This window comes from Littorina saxatilis, linkage group LG9 (assembly GCF_037325665.1).
Source record: "Littorina saxatilis isolate snail1 linkage group LG9, US_GU_Lsax_2.0, whole genome shotgun sequence".
NCBI lineage: Eukaryota > Metazoa > Mollusca > Gastropoda > Littorinimorpha > Littorinidae > Littorina > Littorina saxatilis.
Window position 1 is genome coordinate 39,832,049 of NC_090253.1, and position 21,282 is coordinate 39,853,330.

The following is a 21,282-nucleotide window of genomic DNA, read 5'->3' on the forward strand; positions in this document are numbered from 1 at the left end:
GAACCGTGTCAAGGACCCGAGTGGAATCGGACTCTGCCCGATCGGGAGGGTCCAACAGTGTGGACAGCGTGCTCATCCATGTCAAGGCCTGTGATTGGGCCTCGACTGTGGAAGAAACGGTGGCCTCAAGATTGTGGAACGAAGCAGAGCTCAGTTCCACCTTCTTGACCGAAGGCACCTCCCCAACGAACACATCACCGTCAGCCCCACCCTAAACACTCGAAGTCTGGAAAGGGAGAGTTCGAGAGTCAAAGGGAAAAGGGAGGGACGAAACAGATTGGACACGAGGAAACAGTGGAGGTGCGCCTCCCGAAGGAAAGCATGGCACTGAACCCGCGTCCTCCCGAGGAACATAGGTCGCGTTTGCACGTGAATCTGTACTCCTCAGGCGATGTGCTGCCGCTTCCACCGTGGCACTTAGACTAGGGTGGAACGCGAATTGCCGGCGGCCGGATCGTTCAAAAAACGAGCCGCCGGCAGACGCGGCGTGAGCCTCCCGCGCCCGGGCCGAAGCGGACTCAAAGGACGAGAGGGCGTCTCAGGGAAGGACGTCCTGAAACTGTTCAAACGTCCTTCTAGCTGTGCGAGGACGAGCCTCCTGCCTCTCGTCCTCAGACCCCGGGTCCACGTCCTGTGTGTCAACACTAGACGACAGACGCTTAAGAGAGGCATCCGTGACGTCAAGACGCCGCGTGATGTCTGTCATGTACTGTTGGAAAGTACGAAGCATAGCTTCGGAAGTTCCATCAGAAACCGGCAAGGGTAGAGGTTCAGTGTTAACCTCAGGGCGACCCTGATCCTCCTCCCTATCGTCCTACGACTCACTCTCCTCTTCACTTCCCGACAACTCCTCAAAAGCAGGAGTGTAGGGAGCTTGAGGGGGAAGAGCCGAAAGCGATGAAGCAGGCTGTGAAGAAACGCCCACAGAAGCAAGAGGCCGCGAAGACCCCTGCCCCAAAGACGAAACGTCTCCAGCAGCCGAAGGGGGAGAAAAACAACAACCCTGCGACTGTTGGGTCAGCCCAGCCAACGAACCCCCGCCATTTATAGACTGAACAGGAACCCATCGGGTCTGATCAGAAAAGAAATGGTCCGGTCCGGTCGGGGGTGCCGATCCGGTCCGGTAGGGTGGTCCGGTCCGGTGCCGTACCATCCGGAGGTCCCGTTCAGCACCGAACCATCGTACCCACAGAAGTGTTCGGGTGGTTAGGTCCGGACGTGGACATACCGTACCATCCGGACCCGTAGGTCCGGTGGTCCGGTATGGTCCGGTTCGGTGCCAGACCATCCAGACCAACAGAGGTGGTCGGGTGGTCCCGCACCGGACCATCCGGACCCGTAGGTCCGGACCCGTAGGTCCGGTACCATCCGGAGGTCCTGTTCGGCACCGAACCATCCGTACGCACAGAAGTGTTCGGGTGGTTCGGTCCGGGCGTGGACGTACCGTACCATCCGGACCCGTAGGTCCGGTTCGGTGCCAGACCATACGGACCAACAGAGGTGGTCGGGTGGTCCGGACCGGTCCGGTAGGGTGGTCCGGTCCGGTGTTCCGGTCCGGTCCCGTACCATCCGGAGGTCCCGTTCGGTACCGAACCATCCGTACCCACAGAAGTGTTCGGGTGGCTCGGTCCGGACGTGGACACACCGTACCATCCGGACCCGTAAGTCCGGTATGGTCCGGTTCGGTGCCAGACCATCCGGACCAACAGAGGTGGTCGGGTGGTCCGGTCCGGACCGGACCACCGGTCCAGCACCGGACCATCCGGACCCGTAGGTCCGGTCCGGTCCCGCACCATCCGGAGGTCCCGTTCGGCACCGAACCACCCGTACCCACAGAAGTGTTCGGGTGGCTCGGTCCGGACGTGGACATACCGTACCATCCGGACCCGTAGGTCCGGTTCGGTGCCAGACCATCCGGACCAACAGAGGTGGTCGGGTGGTCCGGACCGATCCGGTAGGGTGGCCCGGTGTTCCGGTCCTGTGGTCCGGTCCCATACCATCCGGAGGTCCCGTACGGCACCGAACCATCCGTACCCACTGAAGTGTTCGGTCCGGACGTGGACCTACCGTACCATCCGGACCCGTAGGTCCGGTGGTCCGGTATGGTCCGGTTCGGTGACAGACCATCCGGACCAACAGAGGTGGTCGGGTGGTCCGGTACCGGACCATCCGAACCCGTAGATTCGGTCCGGTCCCGTACCATCCGGAGGTCCCGTTCGGTACCGAACCATCCGTACCCACAGAAGTGTTCGGGTGGCTCGGTCCGGACGTGGACATACCGTACCATCCGGACCCGTAGGTCCGGCATGGTCCGGTTCGGTGCCAGACCACCCGGACCAACAGAGGTGGTCGAGTGGTCCGGTCCCGACCGGACCACTGGTCCGGTACCGTACCCTCCGGACCCGTAGGTCCGGTGTGTTCCGGTTCGGTGCCAGACCACCCAGACCAACAGAGGTGGTCGGGTGGTCCGGTCCCGACCGAACCACTGGTCCCGTACCGTACCATCCGGACCCGTAGGTCCGGGGGGTCCGGCAAGGGCCAGAGGTACTGTCCCGCACCGGACCCTAAGGTCCGGTACGGTCCCGTACCATGGGTCCCGTCCGGACCAAACCCGGAGGTCAAGTCCAGTCGGGACCCGTGGGTCCGGTTCGATCCCGACCCGTAAGCCTGGAACGTTCCGGACCCTTGGTCCGGACCATCCGTCACCCGAACACCAGACGCTAAGGAATGGCGTGGGGTCAAGACGGTCCGGTCGGAGGTGTCGGTCTGAGCAACAGAAACAATGTTCCCGTCGCCCTGACCATTCGACAGAAGTACCACGTTCTGTCGAACACCTCCACGTCCAGTAACTAGTCGGCCGGAGCGTTTCAAGAGGGACAGCCACCAGTCACACGGACGTCAGAGGGAACCGTAGTAGCAGTGGTCGTAGGCACGAAGCCTGAAACCCCTGCCCCCACAGGACCGCCCTGAACGGGGTCAATTCGCATCCCAACCCCAGCGGGGAGGGAATTCAGAGACCCCGTCATCTCCTCCGATCTCCCCCCCCAGGAGGCCGAAACTACTGTCAAAACAGCAGCAGACGACCCAGCGAGGGAGTTCAGAGGAGGACCCGTGTCCCTCCTGGCTTCCACAGCGGTGGAAACCGAGGAGGGCACAGGAGAGGCACCGGAAAAGGAAGATTTTAATGCCAACTGCACCCGGTGTTCCCAGGCGGTCACCCATCCAAGTACTAACCGGGCCCGACGTTGCTTAACTTCGGTGGTCGGACGAGAACCGGTGTTTTCAACGTGGTATGGCCGTTGGCTGTCAAAACCTGAGTCTCTCCAGTAGCCCCTAGATCGGATTCACCAACCCCCAAAGAGGGTTGGGAATCGACCTGCCCCCGGATTCGAGCCAGGGGGGAGAAGGAAACCTTCCCCCCAGGCTTGAAACCGGGAGGAGCTGAAGCCTGAGACTGAGGGCCGGACAACGGCGTCGAAGGGGGGGAAGCCTGTTCCACTGAAGGAGAAGGAGAAAGAAGCTTTTTCTTTCCCCTCGACCTTCCCCGAACCTTCGACGGCGCAGCCCCGCCCGAAGTCTCAGGCTCAAGCCCAGCCTGTTTGAGCAAGCTCGCATTGAGCTTGCTCAAACAGGCTTTCTCCGCCCTCCCTCGCCGCAAACGCAAAGCGTTTGGGGAGGGAGAGTCGGAGCGCCGAAAGATCCCCTTCTCCGTGCGTAAAACATGACGCTGGGCGCCCGGAGAAGGGTTGCCCCCGGCAGACTCTGGTTCCGTAGAACCAGAGCCCAAAACAGGACGAGACATCCTACCTCGCCCTGTACGTACCCTTAAAGACCGAGAATTAACAAAATTCAAAGAAAATTTAGGTCAATACTCAAGTGAATGCGGCGAAACGAGAAGCAGACGACCGGTCACCACGAAGTAGGACGGGAGGCACGCCGAGTCCGCCACACAAAAACGGAGGCACAAGTTGAAGGAAACACAACGTAGCCTCAAGCCAGAAGTGGAATAACACACAATAATCCAACAGGTGATAGTCCACACAGAAAAGGAGCCTCTTAGTCCAAAATAATCCGGGAGCGTAGCAGAAACACAGCCGGTCTGACACGCGCGAAAAAAGAAAGAGGACGCGCCACCTACATCCTGTAAGGGGGAAGCACTCGGACAGTGCTTGGGATCCACGGTGGCGCATGGTTATGGGAGATAATTGTACCCACTCAGCGTTTTGTCCAATTTTTTCGGCCTATAATAGATAATGTGCAAGAATAGTACTGTCGAGGTAAGTGTTATATTGACTATGCTAATCACTTCTTGTGGCTACTAAACAATAACAATAAACTCCTAATACTTCTTTAAACGTTCTGTAAAAATGATTTGTATGAAAAGTGTTGAAAAGAAGAGATAAAATAAATCCTCAAGGCAGTGAACACACTCACCATGCACTGACATACGAAAGCAGCCACACAAACACAGCACAGAGGAGCGTGTGCAGATGCTTTGAAAGAATAAGCTTGAAAACCAGTTTGAAGAAATAGCAGCAGATAGAGCTGCATGTCATAGTCATGTAATTTATTTTCTTCTTGTCTGGCTTTATTGACTGCATGCCGATCATGTGGCATGGCAGTGACTTTTCACTCTTCAGTCGGAAATACACAGTACATAACACAGCTCCCACTCTCCCTCACTAATGCCTATATACACCAAGCCGTGACAACTGATGCTTGGAAATTGTGTGGAAGAGTACACCTCTCTATTTCTCTCCAATGCTCTTCCTGCTGACATGCAGTGACACCGGACACCCCACAGAGTTTAGCCAGCTACCCCTCCACCCCCCCTCCCTCTCCCTCTCTCTCACTCCCTCCAGCCATGTACTGTTTGGGGCTGTGGCCAGAGAGGCCAGCTGCACTGTTCACTCAGAGCAAAACCAGTTGACTGTGTCGTAACTTTTGACAAAGCAAGACAACTGAAGGGTTCACAGATTAGGCAACCGACTCACTGGTCAAGGCTGAGGGGAAACAAGAGTATCTTGTCAATGAAAGAGGTTACACACAGACACATGATGCTGAGAACTGTGGCCGGTTTTTCACTCTTTCGCTCAGGACCTTTATCGACTGTACATGTGGTTTCTGTTGTTTACGTCCAACAGACAAGAATAAAGAGCACAGTGCAGTTTCATGTTGGCATCTTCGCATGTACTCCACTCCTGACCAAAACTACCCCCCCCCCTCCCCCCCTCTCCTGATGGGTACACTGCAATCAAGTTATCAGTGACTGTCATCACGCCATTGCGGCTGTGATCTTTGTACCAAGCACCGGACTGCTCTGTTATCGACTTTGTTGTGGTGAACATTTGACGATGGTCTGTCCGTACATTGGAGGTATGACCTGCTGTTGGGACCGAAAATGAGTGTCCGCGTCCACGTTTTGCAGGTGTCCGTTTAAGGGGGGGCAAATATAGAAGGAAAACACTCCGTGCCGAGCAAATGTGTCCGTACATGTCAGGTGTCCGCTCACGCCGGGGGCCGTACATTGCAGGGACTGCTGTACAGTGGAACCCCCCTTTTAAGACCCCCCCAATTTTTCTTTTTTGTTTTTTCAGATTTTCTGTTCATGAACTCTGTGAAATTACCCCCATTTTAAGACTCCCTCCTTTTTAAGACCCGACTTTCTCAGATTTGTGGAGGTCTTAAAAGGGGGGTTCCACCGTAAACACAACCTTTGGTCACAGGCTCACATATAAGATGACCCTGACCTTGCTGAACCAGTTAGCGGTGCGGGAGCGAGCCTTGCTGTCTTTACTCTCCATCTCCACTACCAGTGGGTTGTTGTCGCCATTTTCTTCCTCATCGCTGCAACAATACAAGTGTGTTGTCAGTCACAAGCCATACAATGCAAACCAGGTACGGATATATCCGTACCCACTCATATGGCTCTATCTGACCAGGTACGGATATATCCGCTCAGACTGTTAGCTTCAGTCGCTTCCTGTAACGTCCATCTAACGCCTGCATTCCAGCGTGTTGATACACAATTACTATATAGTTACTACAATTCTGAGTGACCTGCTGAAGCACAGCTTCTATATACATAAATTAACCTTGCAGATCAGAAAAACCTCCACCCTTTACCCACCAAACGCAGCCAAGATTTGAACCCTGAATCTTCCAAGTGGAAGGACAACATCCTTTCAACTAGGCTACTGCGCCTGTCAATTCTTAAAGATCAGCCAATTTGTATACCCTTTTGTACGCTTTTTAATGGCATTTTGGTGTCTTTTACCCTCCAGCCTGTGTTAAATCTTACTATATGCTTCTACTTGAGTGCTACATTTGAGACATTATGATCAGTGCTTTTTATTTGCCTGCCTTTTCTATGTATGTGAAATGTTAAATTTTAATATCAAACAATTTTGGTAAAGCACCATGAGACTGCTATCTGGCTGTTAAAAGCGCTATAAAAGAAAGTTTTATTATTATTATTATTATTATTATTATTAACATGGCAGGATTCCCCAGCTAGTCACCTCTGGTTATCATCCTCCTCCATTTCTAGCAGCGACGGCTCCTCCAGGCCCTCCTCGTCGCTGGGATACTCGGAGGAGTCGATGTAGTGCTTGGTGTTCTTGTCGTATGCTTCCAGCAGCTTCCGTTTCTTCAGAATCATATCTGCGGCTGCGTCATCATCGTCATCCTCCAGAATGTCTCCGTCCATGAAGCTGAGGTCTCCCTCCTGAACTGTGTCCAGAGCCTGACCAATGAAAAAATTCACATTATTGTTTTGTTTTTGTCTTTTTTGTGTGCATGAAATGACAAAACAGGTTCATGAGCAAAGCTCTTCTCTGACATGTTGCACTCAAAACGTGTTACAATTTTTAGTACATGTACTACACTCTGTGTAAACATGTGCTCTACACTTTGCAGTCTCATTCTTCTTCTCTGTTTGCACAGAGGCAGTGAACAGCCATAGGCTAGTAACACTCATCAATGCGCTTGTGTCAATGTCACATGTATCTCCTTGCTACAGATCTTGAAGAGACTGAAGACGCTAGCAAAAAACTACCAATGAACAGCCATAAACTAGTAACACTCATCAAAGCGCCAATATCACATGTACAGTGGAACCCCCTTTAAGACTACCCCCCCCCCCCCACCCCCCCCCCCAAAATTTAAGACTTCCCCCCCTTTTTAATACCTTGATTTTTCAGATGTTCTGTTCATAACCTCTGTAAATTTACCTCCATTTTAAGAATCCATCCTTTATAAGACCTGATTTTCTCAGATTCCTGGAGGTCTTGGAGGATTTATTTATTTATTTATTTTATTTATTAAGGAGATTTCTATAGCGCATAACTAAAAGCACTATGCGCTTTACAATTCCACTTTACCTGCTTGCTACGGATCCGAGAGAGACTGGAGACACCAGCATAAAACTACCAATGAACAGCCCTACGCTAGTAGCACTCATCAAAGCGCCAAAATGACACGTACCTGCTTGCTACGGATCTGAGAGAGATTGGAGACATTAGCGCATAATAAAACTACTAACCCTGCGCTAGTTACACTCATTAAGGTGCCAATATTACACGTACCTGTTTGCTACAGATCTTGGAGAGACTGAAGACACTAGCATAACATTTTAATGAACAGCCATAGGCTAGTATCATTCATCACATGTACCTGCTTGCTACGGATCTTGGAGAGACTGAAGGCCCCGGTTTCATCCCCAAAGTCCAGTTTGTCGCCCGGCAAGTCCATCTTGAGGTCCAGTCTGTGTCGCTTCTTGGCCAGCAGCTTCCTCTCCTTGCGCTTCTTCCTGCAACGTCACCTGACGGGTCAAACTTATTCCACTTGACGGGTCAAATTTATTCCACCTGACGGGTCAAACTTATTCCACCTGACGGGTCAAAATTATTCCACCTTTCTACACTCAATGCCTCCAAGAGCGCCCAACATCGCCCGCTAAATAACACATAAGCAGACGGCCGCACCAGCCATCTGTAAAATGAATGCCTCCAAGAGCGCCCAACATCGCCCGCTAAATAACACATAAGCAGACGGCCGCATCAGCCATCTGTAAAATGAAGGCCTCCAAGAGCCCCCAACATCGCACGCTAAATAACACATAAGCAGACGGCCGCACCAGCCATCTGTAAAATGAATGCCTCCAAGAGGCCCCAACATCGCCCGCTAAAAAACACATAAGCAGACGGCCGCACCAGCCATCTGTAAAATGAATGCCTCCAAGAGCCCCCAACATCGCCCGCTAAAGAACACATAAGCAGACGACCGCACCAGCCATCTGTAAAACGAATGCCTCCAAGAGCCCACAATACCGCCTGCTAAATAACACATAAACTTCAGCAGATGAGAGCAAGCCTTGCTTCGTGAGATTGTTCAATTAAATCTCATGGGAAATGCATGGGATACACCATGATTCTGTGTGGGAGGCAAAGGGTTAAGCTAAACTCACACACATGCTGAATTTACTTCTTTGTATTGATTTGTTTGTTTGTTTGTTTGCTTAACGCCCAGCCGACCACGAAGGGCCATATCAGGGCGGTGCTGCTTTGACATATAACGTGCGCCACACACAAGACAGAAGTCGCAGCACAGGCTTCATGTCTCACCCAGTCACATTATTCTGACACCGGACCAACCAGTCCTAGCACTAACCCCATAATGCCAGACGCCAGGCGGAGCAGCCACTAGATTGCCAATTTTAAAGTCTTAGGTATAACCCGGCCGGGACTTCTTTGTATTAAGGTTTACTACTTATCATAGAACACTCTCTCTCAGTCTCTCTCTCACTGTCTCTCTCCCCTGACTCTGTCTCTCATCCTTCTCTCTCTCACTCTTTATTTTCTCCCCTCACTAACCCTCTCCCCTCTCTGTCGCCCTCCTCTCTCTATCCCCCCCCCCCACCCCTTCCACCCACCTTTTACCACCTTCCTCCCCCTCTCTCACACTGACCTTTTGCTTGTTTTGCGATCCTCCTCGTGAGCCTTGGTCAGAGCTTCGTCCAGCTCCTGCTCTTCCCCTTCATGGTCACTCTCCTCATCCACCTCACCCTCAACCTCCTGCCCAGCCTCCTCCAATCTGTAAAGCAGAAATAAATGAACTCTTTGCACAAAAAACCACAAAAACCATAGCCGGGCACCAACTTCTTCTTCTTCTTCTTCGTCGTTCACTAGAGGGCACCAACTTCTTCTTCTTCGTCGTTCACTAGAGCGCACCAACTTCTTCTTCTTCTTCTTCGTCGTTCACTAGAGGGCACCAACTTCTTCTTCTTCTTCGTCGTTCACTAGAGGGCACCAACTTCTTCTTCTTCGTCGTTCACTAGAGGGCACCAACTTCTTCTTCTTCTTCGTCGTTCACTAGAGGGCACCAACTTCTTCTTCTTCTTCGTCGTTCACTAGAGCGCACCAACTTCTTCTTCTTCTTCTTCGTCGTTCACTAGAGGGCACCAACTTCTTCTTCTTCTTCGTCGTTCACTAGAGGGCACCAACTTCTTCTTCTTCTTCTTCGTCGTTCACTAGAGGGCACCAACTTCTTCTTCTTCGTCGTTCACTAGAGGGCACCAACTTCTTCTTCTTCGTCGTTCACTAGAGGGCACCAACGTCTTCTTCTTCGTCGTTCACTAGAGGGCACCAACTTCTTCTTCTGCGTCGTTCACTAGAGGGCACCAACTTCTTCTTCGTCGTTCACTAGAGGGCACCAACTTCTTCTTCTTCTTCTTCTTCGTTCACTAGAGGGCACCAACTTCTTCTTCTTCTTCGTCGTTCACTAGAGGGCACCAACTCCTTCTTCTTCGTCGTTCACTAGAGGGCACCAACTTCTTCTTCTTCGTCGTTCACTAGAGGGCACCAACTTCTTCTTCGTCGTCGTTCACTAGAGGGCACCAACTTCTTCTTCTTCGTCGTTCACTAGAGGGCACCAACTTCTTCTTCTTCGTCGTTCACTAGAGGGCGCCAACTTCTTCTTCTTCGTCATTCACTAGAGGGCACCAACTTCTTCTTCTTCGTCGTTCACTAGAGGGCACCAATGTCTTCTTCTTCGTCGTTCACTAGAGGGCACCAACTTCTTCTTCGTCGTTCACTAGAGGGCACCAACTTCTTCTTCTTCGTCGTTCACTAGAGGGCACCAACTTCTTCTTCTTCGTCGTTCACTAGAGGGCACCAACTTCTTCTTCTTCGTCGTTCACTAGAGGGCACCAACTAATGTCATATGAGCAGAAACCCCAAAACAGATAGACGGCTAACGTTCCAAAATTCACAACCAGAAAAGAAAACATTGAATATTACAGTGGAGTCCGGGTACAACGAATCTCAAGGCAGATTGTTGTAGCCTTGTGGCCTTTTAGAGCACAGTCATAGCTCAGCAGCTGATTGGAATAGTGAAAACACAGCCGCGGTGGCTGTTCCGTGCACCTCCCGCTGTTTGTTCAGAGTTCGCTCATCACGCGATGTGCACTTGTGTTTGTGTATTTTTGTCTTTGGAGACAATTATTGACATCAGTTCGTTGTAGCCTTGTGACTTTTAGAGACAAAACGGCTCTGGGGCGATGAAAACGTGTTTGTTATAAGAGGGGTTCGTTATGCAAATGAGTTCAAAAGGTTCGTTGTGGCCGGAAAGTAACAAGTAAGAAATAGAAGGCTGTCTGCCGGGAAATCAATGGCAGTTTGTTAAAAGCGGGATTTCGTTAAACCCAGGTTCGTTATAGCTGGACTCCACTGTACTTACTATGCTTGGATTTTTTTGATTTTTTTTTATTTCAAATGTCATACCTTCTGCATTCACCACTTCTTTTTTTGTTCAAGCAGTCCAAAAAACACATGCCTCAAGAACTATTTTTCTTGTAACCACAACAGACAGTCTAGGCTTTCTCTTTTTCCTAGTGCCAAATAATAATAATAATAATAATAGCTTACTCCTCTGGCTGTTTGTTTTGGTTCATGAATCGTGACAGCTGTTATTCTTCTTTCTGTTCTGTCGTCTGTCCTTTTCTTTTATCAGCTCTGTTTCGTGTTTTGTGTTCCTGAGAAAGACCCTAGGGTCGAAACGTCTTACTTTGTGATTCATATCGTCTTCGCTAATCACGTGAGTACAGTATGTTTTGGTCTTTTTATGCCACACGTCACCATTGTTCTGCTAGTGCCAAATAAGTCAAACTGTCAATATCAACAGCCCAAATGATGTCTGCAGACATTCATTCCAACTTAAGAGCACCACCAAGCAGCAACAAAATGCACACATGAGTAGACCTGTTTGTTTTTCTGGTTGTTATTATTATCATTAAACCCACGTGTCTACTTACAGTTTGGCTGCCTGCTGTCGTGCCTTCTCTGCCTTCTCTGCCTTCAGTCGTTGTTTCAGCACATCCTTTCGCCACCTCAACAGCGCTCTGGAAAACACAGGGAGTGAAATAAGATTTGTTTTTAAATTAGCAGTAAAAAAAAAGGAAAAGGTATGTTTATATCTATCTTGAATAAATAAAAACATAAACATAAAAAAAGATAAACTGATTTTTCTGAAGACATGTCAGCATTTTTAAAAACACATGATTTGCATCAACAAAGAAAGTGAATTACTGACTGTTTTTAACTCTGATATTGTTATCTCCCCCCCCTGAATTGTATTGTTACAATATTCCACAAAACAGGACACAAACAGGAACAACACTAACAAAAATGTTACATTACAATCATAGGTCAGTGAAATGAGGACAAAGAGTTGGAAAGATGATTACAAAATTGCACTGCACTGAACTGAACCTATTTTCATCACGTATACAAAGGGAGGGAAGCCATCACAGCACAAAGCAAGAGTTAACTCACTTGATTTCTTTTCTTCCCAGCACCTTGATGTCTTGCAAGCATTGCTTGATTTCCACAGTTGTGGCCTCGCTGTTTGCAATTTCTTCATCATCAAGCTCAATCTGTCAGCACAAATAGCAGAGTGATTGGAATAGTACATGTTATGTTTGTTATGAAAATTAGACACCAACAACGAGTTCAGCTCAACGGAGCGTGCAATAACCACTGCCCACAAGAAAAGAGAGAGAGAGAGTGCGTGCATGTGTGTAATGAAAAATACAGTTCTTTTTGTTTCAAGGCCTAGTTTTTGACTAAATTAGCCAATTCAAACGGTTATCACAACAATGACATTCAGAAAAAGAAAACGATGGACCATCGACATACCATGTTGCAAGCAGCCAACTTTTCCATGAAGTCCTCACTGCTGATGTACTCAGATGCCATCAGTTTGTGGAACAAAGTAAAGTCTCCTTCTGCGTAGCCCTCTCGATGTCTGAAACACAACCAGAATCCATCTCATGTATTCAGTTAAGCCTCTGTTTTAAGATCCTCCATTATAACACTCCCTCCACTCTAAACACCCTGTGTCTAATTTGTCTGAAAACACCTCCGCTGCGGAGGGGTTTTGCAGCCAGTGCAGTGAAGATAAAGAGGGAAAATTTTCTCAGCTCATGCGGTAGCAAGCAGGATGTCTCTAGACTGTAAAGGCCTTATTTTCTCAGACGTTTCCTTCGTCGTGTCACTAATTTTTTCTCCATTTTCAAACTCTCTCTAGTGGCGGGGATGTAGCTCAGTCGGTCGCGCTGGATTTGTATCCAGTTGGCCGCTGTCAGCGTGAGTTCGTCCCCACGTTCGGCGAGAGATTTATTTCTCAGAGTCAACTTTGTGTGCAGACTCTCCTCGGTGTCCGAACACCCCCGTGTGTACACGCAAGCACAAGACCAAGTGCGCACGAAAAAGATCCTGTAATCCATGTCAGAGTTCGGTGGGTTATAGAAACACGAAAATACCCAGCATGCTTCCTCCGAAAACGGCGTATGGCTGCCTAAATGGCGGGGTAAAAAACGGTCATACACGTAAAATTCCACTCGTGCAAAAAAAACCACGAGTGTACGTGGGAGTTTCAGCCCACGAACGCAGAAGAGAAGAAGAAGAAGACCCAAATTTCTCCTATCTTGGGAGGTCTTAGAACAGGCCCTCTGGTGACAGGACTCATCCCCAAAAAGACACCTTTCCCTTCCTCCATCAACGTCATGAAAGTATACCTGTCATGACAGGCCACCTGCAATGCAGGTACACTTTGGGCTGGTCCCAAGGGTGTCCCTTCATTGCAGGTACCACTGTACATCATCATCCTCACCTCTGCGGCTTCTCAGGGTGCATGAGGTTGAGCGCTCTGTTCGGCTCCATCTGGACATCTTTGAACACATGCTTTGGATCCAGGAATTTCGGATCCAACTTATCCGGAGCCAGGTAGCTTTCACACACCACGAAGATCTCCGCGGACTCACTACGCGAGGCCTGAGGTTTCGTCGCCCACACTTTCTTGAAAAGCTGTCTGAAAACCCAGTCCAGCGCGAAATAGTCTTTGGAGCGGAACACTTTGGTGACAAACCAGCCGCCCTTTCGCAGAAACTCTGTGGCCAGCTTGAGCGCTGAAAGTGTCAGGTCAGCTGCAAAGAGAAAAGAAGCCTTGTCAAGGAATGCAGAAAAAAAGGGAAGCAGGTGCAGTGATGTCGTTTGGCGTCGGCAGAGGGAGAAGTGTTAAAACTTATTTCAAATCACTAAAAATGTTCCTGTCATTTTGTCAGAATTGCAGCACCTTTTCATGGAGGGGAAAAGCTGGAACCAAGGACTGCTAAAATCGTTTGAATAATTGCCAAAGCTTTGATGGCAACAACAACAAAAACAAGAAATATCCAAATACATGACCTTTCAAGGGAAAGGGTTTCTTACATAAACATCTCTTCTGTAACGTAACATTACCAACAAAAATAGTTATACACTGCTGCTTCAGAAATGCTGCCATGCACACACCCAATATAAAGACAGTCAAGTCAAATAGGTGTTAGCAATGAGAGAATGTGAATGGATATATGTAGAGCGCAATGCTCAGACTACACCACTGAACGTTTGCACAGAAACATTTAAAATACAAGGTTCATGCATTTTAGCGTATCACCTCATACATGTCCCTAATAGGTTAGTTACCTGTGAGGACGTTAAGCCCCCCCATATTCCCACCTGTAAAGGTCATGCAATGCTGACACTCAAATATTGCAGACGGTCAGATTACACAAAATGTCAACAACAGCCTATGGGCTGCTAAATAACTGTAACCAAGAGTACGAAACACTGGCATCACCTTTGGAGGCAAAGCCAGTCAAACAGGAGTGAGATGGGGATAAACTAATAGCCCTATAAAAAATCTGCTTTTGCTGAACTCAAATATTTCCAAGAACATACCAGGATACAACAGCAGTCAAACCCTATCACAAACAGCTCTCTCTACAATTCAGATGTGCCCCGTCTAACATGAAACGTAGAGAGCTATATATAGCTCATGCCCAAGGCCTGCAGACAACTCTGCAGAGCAGCAGCTGCAGTGAAAGGGGGGCTACTGTGTCACCCTGCCACATAATCAAAAACTCTAACTGGCAGAAAATACTCACACTGAGTGTATGCATCAAACATCCAGTTCTTGCCGACGTTTGGTGCTCCGTCGTTGAGGACACAGTCTGCTTGCCATGTCTGAAGCGACTTCTTCAGGGACTGCAACACAGAAATTAGAACACTAAACATCAAGAATGCCGGTCTCCTTTCCAGATCCGGTAAAAAAACATCTCGATATATATCTTGATTTTTCATGGAAGAAGTCTCTGCTAGACCTATAAATTACAAGATATTGCCTATCACCTAAAGAAATCAGGTAGATCGCAACTGAGATTGATGTCTGTACTTGTCATGGGTGCTTCTGTGGCGTGAAAATTCTGCCTGAGAATACGTCAAAACTGTCAATAGCAAGGGGATGATTACTAGTCCTCCTAGGTTCAGACCTAGCTTTTCTTCCGGCATGTCGGGGCCCAGTAGCTCAGTTGGTAGAGCACTGGACTCGTGATCCTAGGGTCGCAGGTTCGATTCCGGGCCGGACACGGGTCAACTTTATGTGCAGACTCAGAGACGGTATCCATGTTCCACCCCCGTGTCACCACAGTGGCATGCTAAAGACCTTGATTATTCTGCCATAAGTGCAGGTGGCTGAGACACCTGGGTAGCGCGACTCTGTTGCTGCTAGCTTCCACTGGGAGGAAGCGACCCAAATTTCCAAGGGATGGGTTTGTTTGTTTGCTTAACGCCCAGCCGACCACGAAGGGCCATATCAGGGCGGTGCTGCTTTGACATTTAACGTGCGCCACACACAAGACAGAAGTCGCAGCACAGGCTTCGTGTCTTACCCAGTCACATTATTCTGACACCGGACCAACCAGTCCTAACACTAACCCCATAATGCCAGACGCCAGGCGGAGCAGCCACTAGATTGCCAATTTTAAAGTCTTAGGTATGACCCGGCCGGGGTTCGAACACACGACCTCCCGATGATGGGGCGGACGCCTTACCACTAGGCCAACCGTGCCGGTCCAAGGGATGGGACAATAAAATAATGGAGAAAAACAAAACAAGATGTATTCCCCCAATTCCACCCACAGAAAGAGCCACATGCACCCCTGGCTTACTGGGCTGTAAAGCTGGGATAAGTCTGTCCAGGCTGTGGGTATAAACTATCAACGTGCAATGAAAACGATCCTTTCCTTGTAGTTTTAATTTTCTTCTATAAATTCAAGGTGTCTGTATTTACCTGTCGACACTTGTCTGTGGTGATATCCTCTTGCATTGAAATGCAACGGTCTATAGGCTTGATAGAAACCAGATCCACACCTGGAAAAAGACAAAACAATTATTTATTCCATTTACAGCAAAAAGGGTTGGATTACCAACATTGCAGAAGGAATGTTATTCACTGTGCCAAACATGTGAGCCTGCATGGGAAAACCAGGCTAAATGGGACAATTTTTACTTTTTACTTTTTGAAATGATATGAAACTTCAGACTTTGAAAAATATTTTACAAAAAAACAGAATTGATCTAACTGTAATAGTTTTACAGTGCTGTTTTGAAATACACAGGTGAAATCCTGGGATGATGAAGTTGGATGATCAATAAAGCAATTAATTTTAGCAGTAAATCTGAAGATTGATAATTTTATCCCTTCTGACCTATTTCCATTGTAGCTGAAAATAGCTCGCTGCGTCTTTAGCCAGGTTTTCCCATGCAGGCTCACATATTTTGTTAAAGAAAGCCACAACAAAAACTTCTCTGTTATCATCAGAACTCATGAGTCATGCTTCATTTGGTCATTGCTTGAAGTTGAACCATCTTGGAAACGACCCATATTCTAAAATAAGTCACAGCATCAATTATCATTCATTTTTGTCTGTTGTGTCTCTTGTTTGTCAACATTAAATGCTGATAGGTCGAACAAATTGTCAACGCTTTGTTTTGTCCTGAATTAAATTTAAAACGTTCCAATAAATTGTGACCCTCCACCACGGGATGAGTCGCATGTCATCTTTGCATGATTTTAATATTTTTACATTTTCCTAAAGAGTGTTTTATGCTCTATCCAGTGGTAAAAACCGTTTTAGAAAAGAGCGAATTATAAGCCTGTGACTACGGTGACCCTCACACTTTTACAACAGTCCCCCCGGACTTATATTAAGCCTAGCGGAGAACCGCGCGAGGTGACATGCGACTCATTTCGTGGTGGAGGGTCACAATTAACCTTTCTTGGGTTTTTTTCAAACTCATGAGACTTTCAATTCACAATTCTTCTACTTGCTGTGATTGTGCGACAATAAAGGCGTTTCAAGTACAAACCTGATTAACAAAAATTCTTTATTATTGTTCGTCTTAAAACCTTGGTTCATATATTATAAGGGAGGCCAACTGTTTTAAGAGGAAAACAGAGCTAACAAATAATTAAGAAGTAATGAAAGTAATGACATACCAACAATAAGACTGGAGACAGGAGTGTTTTCGGCGACCACTTGCATCCATCCACCCGGCGCGGCACACAGATCGATGACCACTCTTGCTTTGTTCAGGAATCCATACTTCTTGTTCAGCTGGATCAGCTTGAAAGAGGCACGAGACCTGTAGCCTGCACACAATAGATCAAACCTATGAATGTATGCCTCAATACATCCCTAGTTCTCCAAAACCGCCTCTCTCCAAATTGATCAAAACCCGTCAAATTCATCATTTGTGAGTAACTGACAGTGGGTACATGGTTGCATTTGCATCTGTTTAAATAATTTGATGGACAAACATCAGTGATCCCCAAAAGCTAGTTAGCCCCTCATTTATAGAAAACATTTAGCGTCATCCACTGAAGGGTACTGCACTTTGGGGTCGCTTACGGTCATAATGGCTTGAAGTGGTGGAATTCTACCAAATCACTTATTCAGTCGAAAGCATCTCTATTTTGATATCCAGCTGTAGGGCGGGGATGTAGCTCAGTCGGTAGCGCGCTGGATTTGTATCCAGTTGGCTGCTGTCAGCGTGAGTTCGTCCCCACGTTCGGCGAGGGATTTATTTCTCAGAGTCAACTTTGTGTGCAGACTCTCCTCGGTGTCCGAACACCCCCGTGTGTACACGCAAGCACAAGACCAAGTGCGCACGAAAAAGATCCTGTAATCCATGTCAGAGTTCGGTGGGTTATAGAAACACGAAAATACCCAGCATGCTTCCTCCGAAAACGGCGTATGGCTGCCAAAATGGCGGGGTAAAAAACGGTCATACACGTAAAATTCCACTCGTGCAAAAAACACGAGTGTACGTGGGAGTTTCAGCCCACGAACGCAGGAGAAGAAGAAAAAGGTATCCAGCTGTGCTGATAATGTGAATGATCTGAGTATTCATGTATGTCTTTTGCGCGTGTTTATCATGAAAGCAAACCCACAGCAGTTCATAAACAGTAAATAAGGCACAAAAAAAAAAAGGTGTGGTTACGGTAACATAGCCAACAAAAATAGGGTAGGTAGGTAGGCAATCACTTTTTTTTTTTTTTTTACTTTTTTTTCTGATGTGTACAAATTAAACCTACTTGACAGGGAAATAAGTGTGCGACACGGGCGCTTTCGCTTTCATTGCGTTTTTTGCACTCGTTTTTTTTGTTTTTTTTTTGACAAATGTAATAAAAAGTTATAGGATCGGCCCCTAAAAATAGGGTAGGTCGGGTTACCGTAACCACACCTATTTTTTTTTTAGGCCTAATGAAAGCTTGGGCATTAGTGAGGTTACATGCCTACTGGCCGAAACCCTACTGGTCGAAACCCTACTGGCCGAACCCTACTGACCGAAACACTACTGATCGAAACCCTACTGCCTGAAACCCTACTAGCCGAAAAACTACATATCGATGTCGTTGTGGAATTCTGGCCTAACTCGATTCTTGGCGCCAGATTTTGATGTTTTTGTGCTCAAGATTAAGTCATTCATTCTCCATTAGAAATATTCTCTCAAATACGCCAAAATTCAAAGACGACGTCAATATGAAGATGTGTGTGTGTGTGTGTGTGTTGGGGGGGGGGGGACACTATTTGCGATTATTGGCAATAATAAGTTGCAATCACGCACGCACACACACGCGTGCGAATGCATGCACGTACAAACACACACACTGTGACACGCATGAACAAACACACGCACACACATACACACACACACACTCTGACACACACACACAATCTGACACACTCACAATCTCACACACTCACGCACGGTACCCCTCACGCATGATGTATTCAGTCATATATATAGTTTTTCGGTCAGTAGGGTTTCGGTCAGTAGGTTTCGGTCAGTAGGGTTTCGGCCAGTAGGCATGACACCATTAGTGATAACCACTGTGTATGTCAATGATCAAAATGTGCCGTCCAAGCCAGGGCCTGATCAACTTCATCAAGCTTGAGCGGACCCAGCTTGAGAAACAGAAAGCACTACCAGAACCACAGGCAGAAAGAAGACTAACTTCACATGCTTTTGGGGCTATTTGAGATTGCTGACATATTTCGGCTGGCTCAATCTGTGGACACTGCCACATAAACACTTACCAGTTTCTTTGGCAAGCTTGTAGAATTTATCCTTTCTGGCCTTTCCCACCTTCGTCTTTTTCCCCATGCTGGCTGTTTTGTGGATTTCTCAACACGTGTTTGGTAAAAACGTCATCACACTTTGTGTAGATGGTTCATAATGGAACATTGTTGGATACAACTTGGTTCTCTTGGCAGATGCATTTGTACTATTTGTGTAATTTTGAACATTAAACAGCTGCAATAACCATCAAATTATTATTTGACTTTACTATAACTAAAATATTGTAAATATCTTCTTTTTATGTGGAGACTTGCGTGTTTTATCTAAATACATATCTCCTACGACATACAATTTGATCCATTTTTTCTAAAGAGGTAGTCACTTCCGGTTAGTGTACACACGTGTTCATGACGTACTGTCCTCCATGCGGAGAGTGGACTTCTTCCCGGCTTACATAGGTAATTTCCAAAAGAGACCAGATTTCTCCTCTTTTTTCATAAGACTAATGTAATTGTGAACTTATTTAGGTTCTTTTGTACATTGACTGTGTATACAATGTACGTAGTCAAACTGATTTACGTTAGAAACGTGTTATAGTTTCACGATCCGTGCTCTCTCATTGTTCCACCATACTGCTCTTGCCAGTCTTGGACTTGGGAGTGGGAAAACTATGGCATTCTGATTCTGTAACTGTTTGGAGAGCATGCGTGCTATTTCACATTGGCTTTAATGTTACCGGGGTGCTCAGATTGGGGTTCAAATGACATCGTAGTATGAATGAGAGGGTACACATGTGAGGAGAAATCTACTTGCACAGGGTTCAGCCTGGAAGAAAACGACCATGGGTCATAATTATGACCCACTTAAAGTTTCAACCAAATTCTGATGAGAGTTGGAGTGGGAACTTGGACGCGTAAAAATGGGGGGGGAGGAGAGTGTGTGTCACTGTCATTGGTGCCATCTGACCTTACATTACAATCGGTGTTAGAAAACCAAAGACTACTTCATTACAGTTTACACCTCCCATCACGAAACAGCCGAAGTTGGCTCCTGTGATGTATTCCCCATGACCTACACCAAGTGGGGAATCCAGATCCAGATCCAGACTTGCATAGAGCTTCTGTTGCCACCTTTAAGTCTTAACAAACTTGTGCAGTATTCAAACTAATATTCAATTGAGGTCTAACGAATGACGTATCACAACGTGCGCGGTCGTCCTTGGCGGTCAAGAAAGCCGCGGGCGCCGCCGCGATCATTGCGCGGACGACACTTCTAGACCGCCAATATTTTTGTGCGCATCACGTGCTCCACATAAATCGGCCGGAAACGAAGCAATTGGGAAACCTGGATAAGATTAGTAATATCCTCAAGCACAAAAGCCCAATGTCAGTTATTTGTTACACTTGCACCTACAGCCGTGCCAGTGGTTGCACTAAAACTAAAAGTAAATAGCGTACTTGCTGCGTAGGGCCATGCACCTACATAGTTACAGGTATGCTCCTGTCTACAATTTGTACAAAAAACTACAACAAATCTCTTCAGTTACTAAAAGTTTCAGAGCATTTTTCTGTGAACCATTGCATATTCATCTCTCAGTATACTTATACTGTGTTATAGTATACATGGCAAATGCACTTTGTTAGTTTGTACCTCTACATTTACCAAAAGATGCCCCCCCCCCCCCCCCCCCCTGATGTCATCAGAGGTATATATGTTTAAACCCTATTTGCAGGCAAAAAACTATCACACTCACAGGTAACAATCCTAACACATTCCTGTTTCATTTCCGGTACGTATTACCAAGTGGCAAAATACTGTAATTTCAACATCATCAGTTCATGTTATCTGTGCATATCTGTGTGGCTGGTCTCATGGTAATTGGTATACGATAAAAGAAGAGGGGTTTGGTCAGTGTTGTGTAACTTTAAGTTTCTTAATGGAATTGGCAACTTTTGAATTTTGTTCTGTTACAATCTTTGTTTTAGGAGCAGGTTGGACTTGTGATGTGTGTAGAATCTAAAATATGCACATTCTGTTTCAGGTTAAAAACAAGCACCAAGCAAGATGTCCAGGTTTTTCCAGGCAGGGTCTGACTCTGAAACAGAGACAGAGAGTGAGGAGGAGGTAGTACCAACTCGCCAGCCTATTCCAACAAAGTATGTGTACTGCTTGTACTTCATATAATACTGGTTCATTTGTCGCTCTTGTCAATTATATTAAAGTACACAGTGTTGTTCCCAGCCTCAGAGTACAAAAATTCAGTTCTACCTGGAATAAAAAATATGGATTGGTTTAACATGTCCTGGCTTTGTCCGCTTGG

The 21,282-nt window shown here is 47.2% G+C and overlaps 2 protein-coding genes and 1 non-coding gene across 6 annotated transcripts in view; 1 reads left to right on the plus strand and 2 right to left on the minus strand.

Moving 5' to 3' along the window:
- LOC138976050 (pre-rRNA 2'-O-ribose RNA methyltransferase FTSJ3-like) overlaps window positions 1-19,115 on the minus strand; it is a 35,793-nt gene extending 16,678 nt beyond the window's left edge. For both annotated transcript variants that reach the window (XM_070348850.1, XM_070348848.1), the window contains exons 1-12: window positions 18,980-19,115; window positions 16,876-17,028; window positions 15,667-15,746; window positions 14,483-14,582; window positions 13,171-13,483; window positions 12,195-12,303; window positions 11,832-11,932; window positions 11,312-11,398; window positions 8,968-9,093; window positions 7,675-7,810; window positions 6,522-6,745; window positions 5,751-5,847 (exon numbers count right to left, since the gene is read on the minus strand). In XM_070348850.1, coding sequence (XP_070204951.1) covers window positions 5,751-5,847; window positions 6,522-6,745; window positions 7,675-7,810; window positions 8,968-9,093; window positions 11,312-11,398; window positions 11,832-11,932; window positions 12,195-12,303; window positions 13,171-13,483; window positions 14,483-14,582; window positions 15,667-15,746; window positions 16,876-17,028; window positions 18,980-19,046 — 1,593 coding nt within the window. In that variant the 5' untranslated portion in view covers window positions 19,047-19,115. The remainder of the gene's footprint in view (window positions 1-5,750; window positions 5,848-6,521; window positions 6,746-7,674; window positions 7,811-8,967; window positions 9,094-11,311; window positions 11,399-11,831; window positions 11,933-12,194; window positions 12,304-13,170; window positions 13,484-14,482; window positions 14,583-15,666; window positions 15,747-16,875; window positions 17,029-18,979) is intronic.
- Window positions 3,186-3,304, minus strand: LOC138977586 (5S ribosomal RNA). Its single transcript, XR_011459384.1, has one exon. It is a non-coding gene; the product is annotated as a 5S ribosomal RNA (ribosomal RNA).
- Window positions 19,116-19,293: 178 nt separating the features above from the next.
- LOC138976051 (eukaryotic translation initiation factor 3 subunit C-like) overlaps window positions 19,294-21,282 on the plus strand; it is a 31,088-nt gene continuing 29,099 nt past the window's right edge. For all 3 annotated transcript variants that reach the window (XM_070348851.1, XM_070348852.1, XM_070348853.1), the window contains exons 1-2: window positions 19,294-19,420; window positions 21,004-21,118. In XM_070348851.1, the coding sequence (XP_070204952.1) occupies window positions 21,027-21,118 (92 nt within the window). In that variant the 5' untranslated portion in view covers window positions 19,294-19,420; window positions 21,004-21,026. The remainder of the gene's footprint in view (window positions 19,421-21,003; window positions 21,119-21,282) is intronic.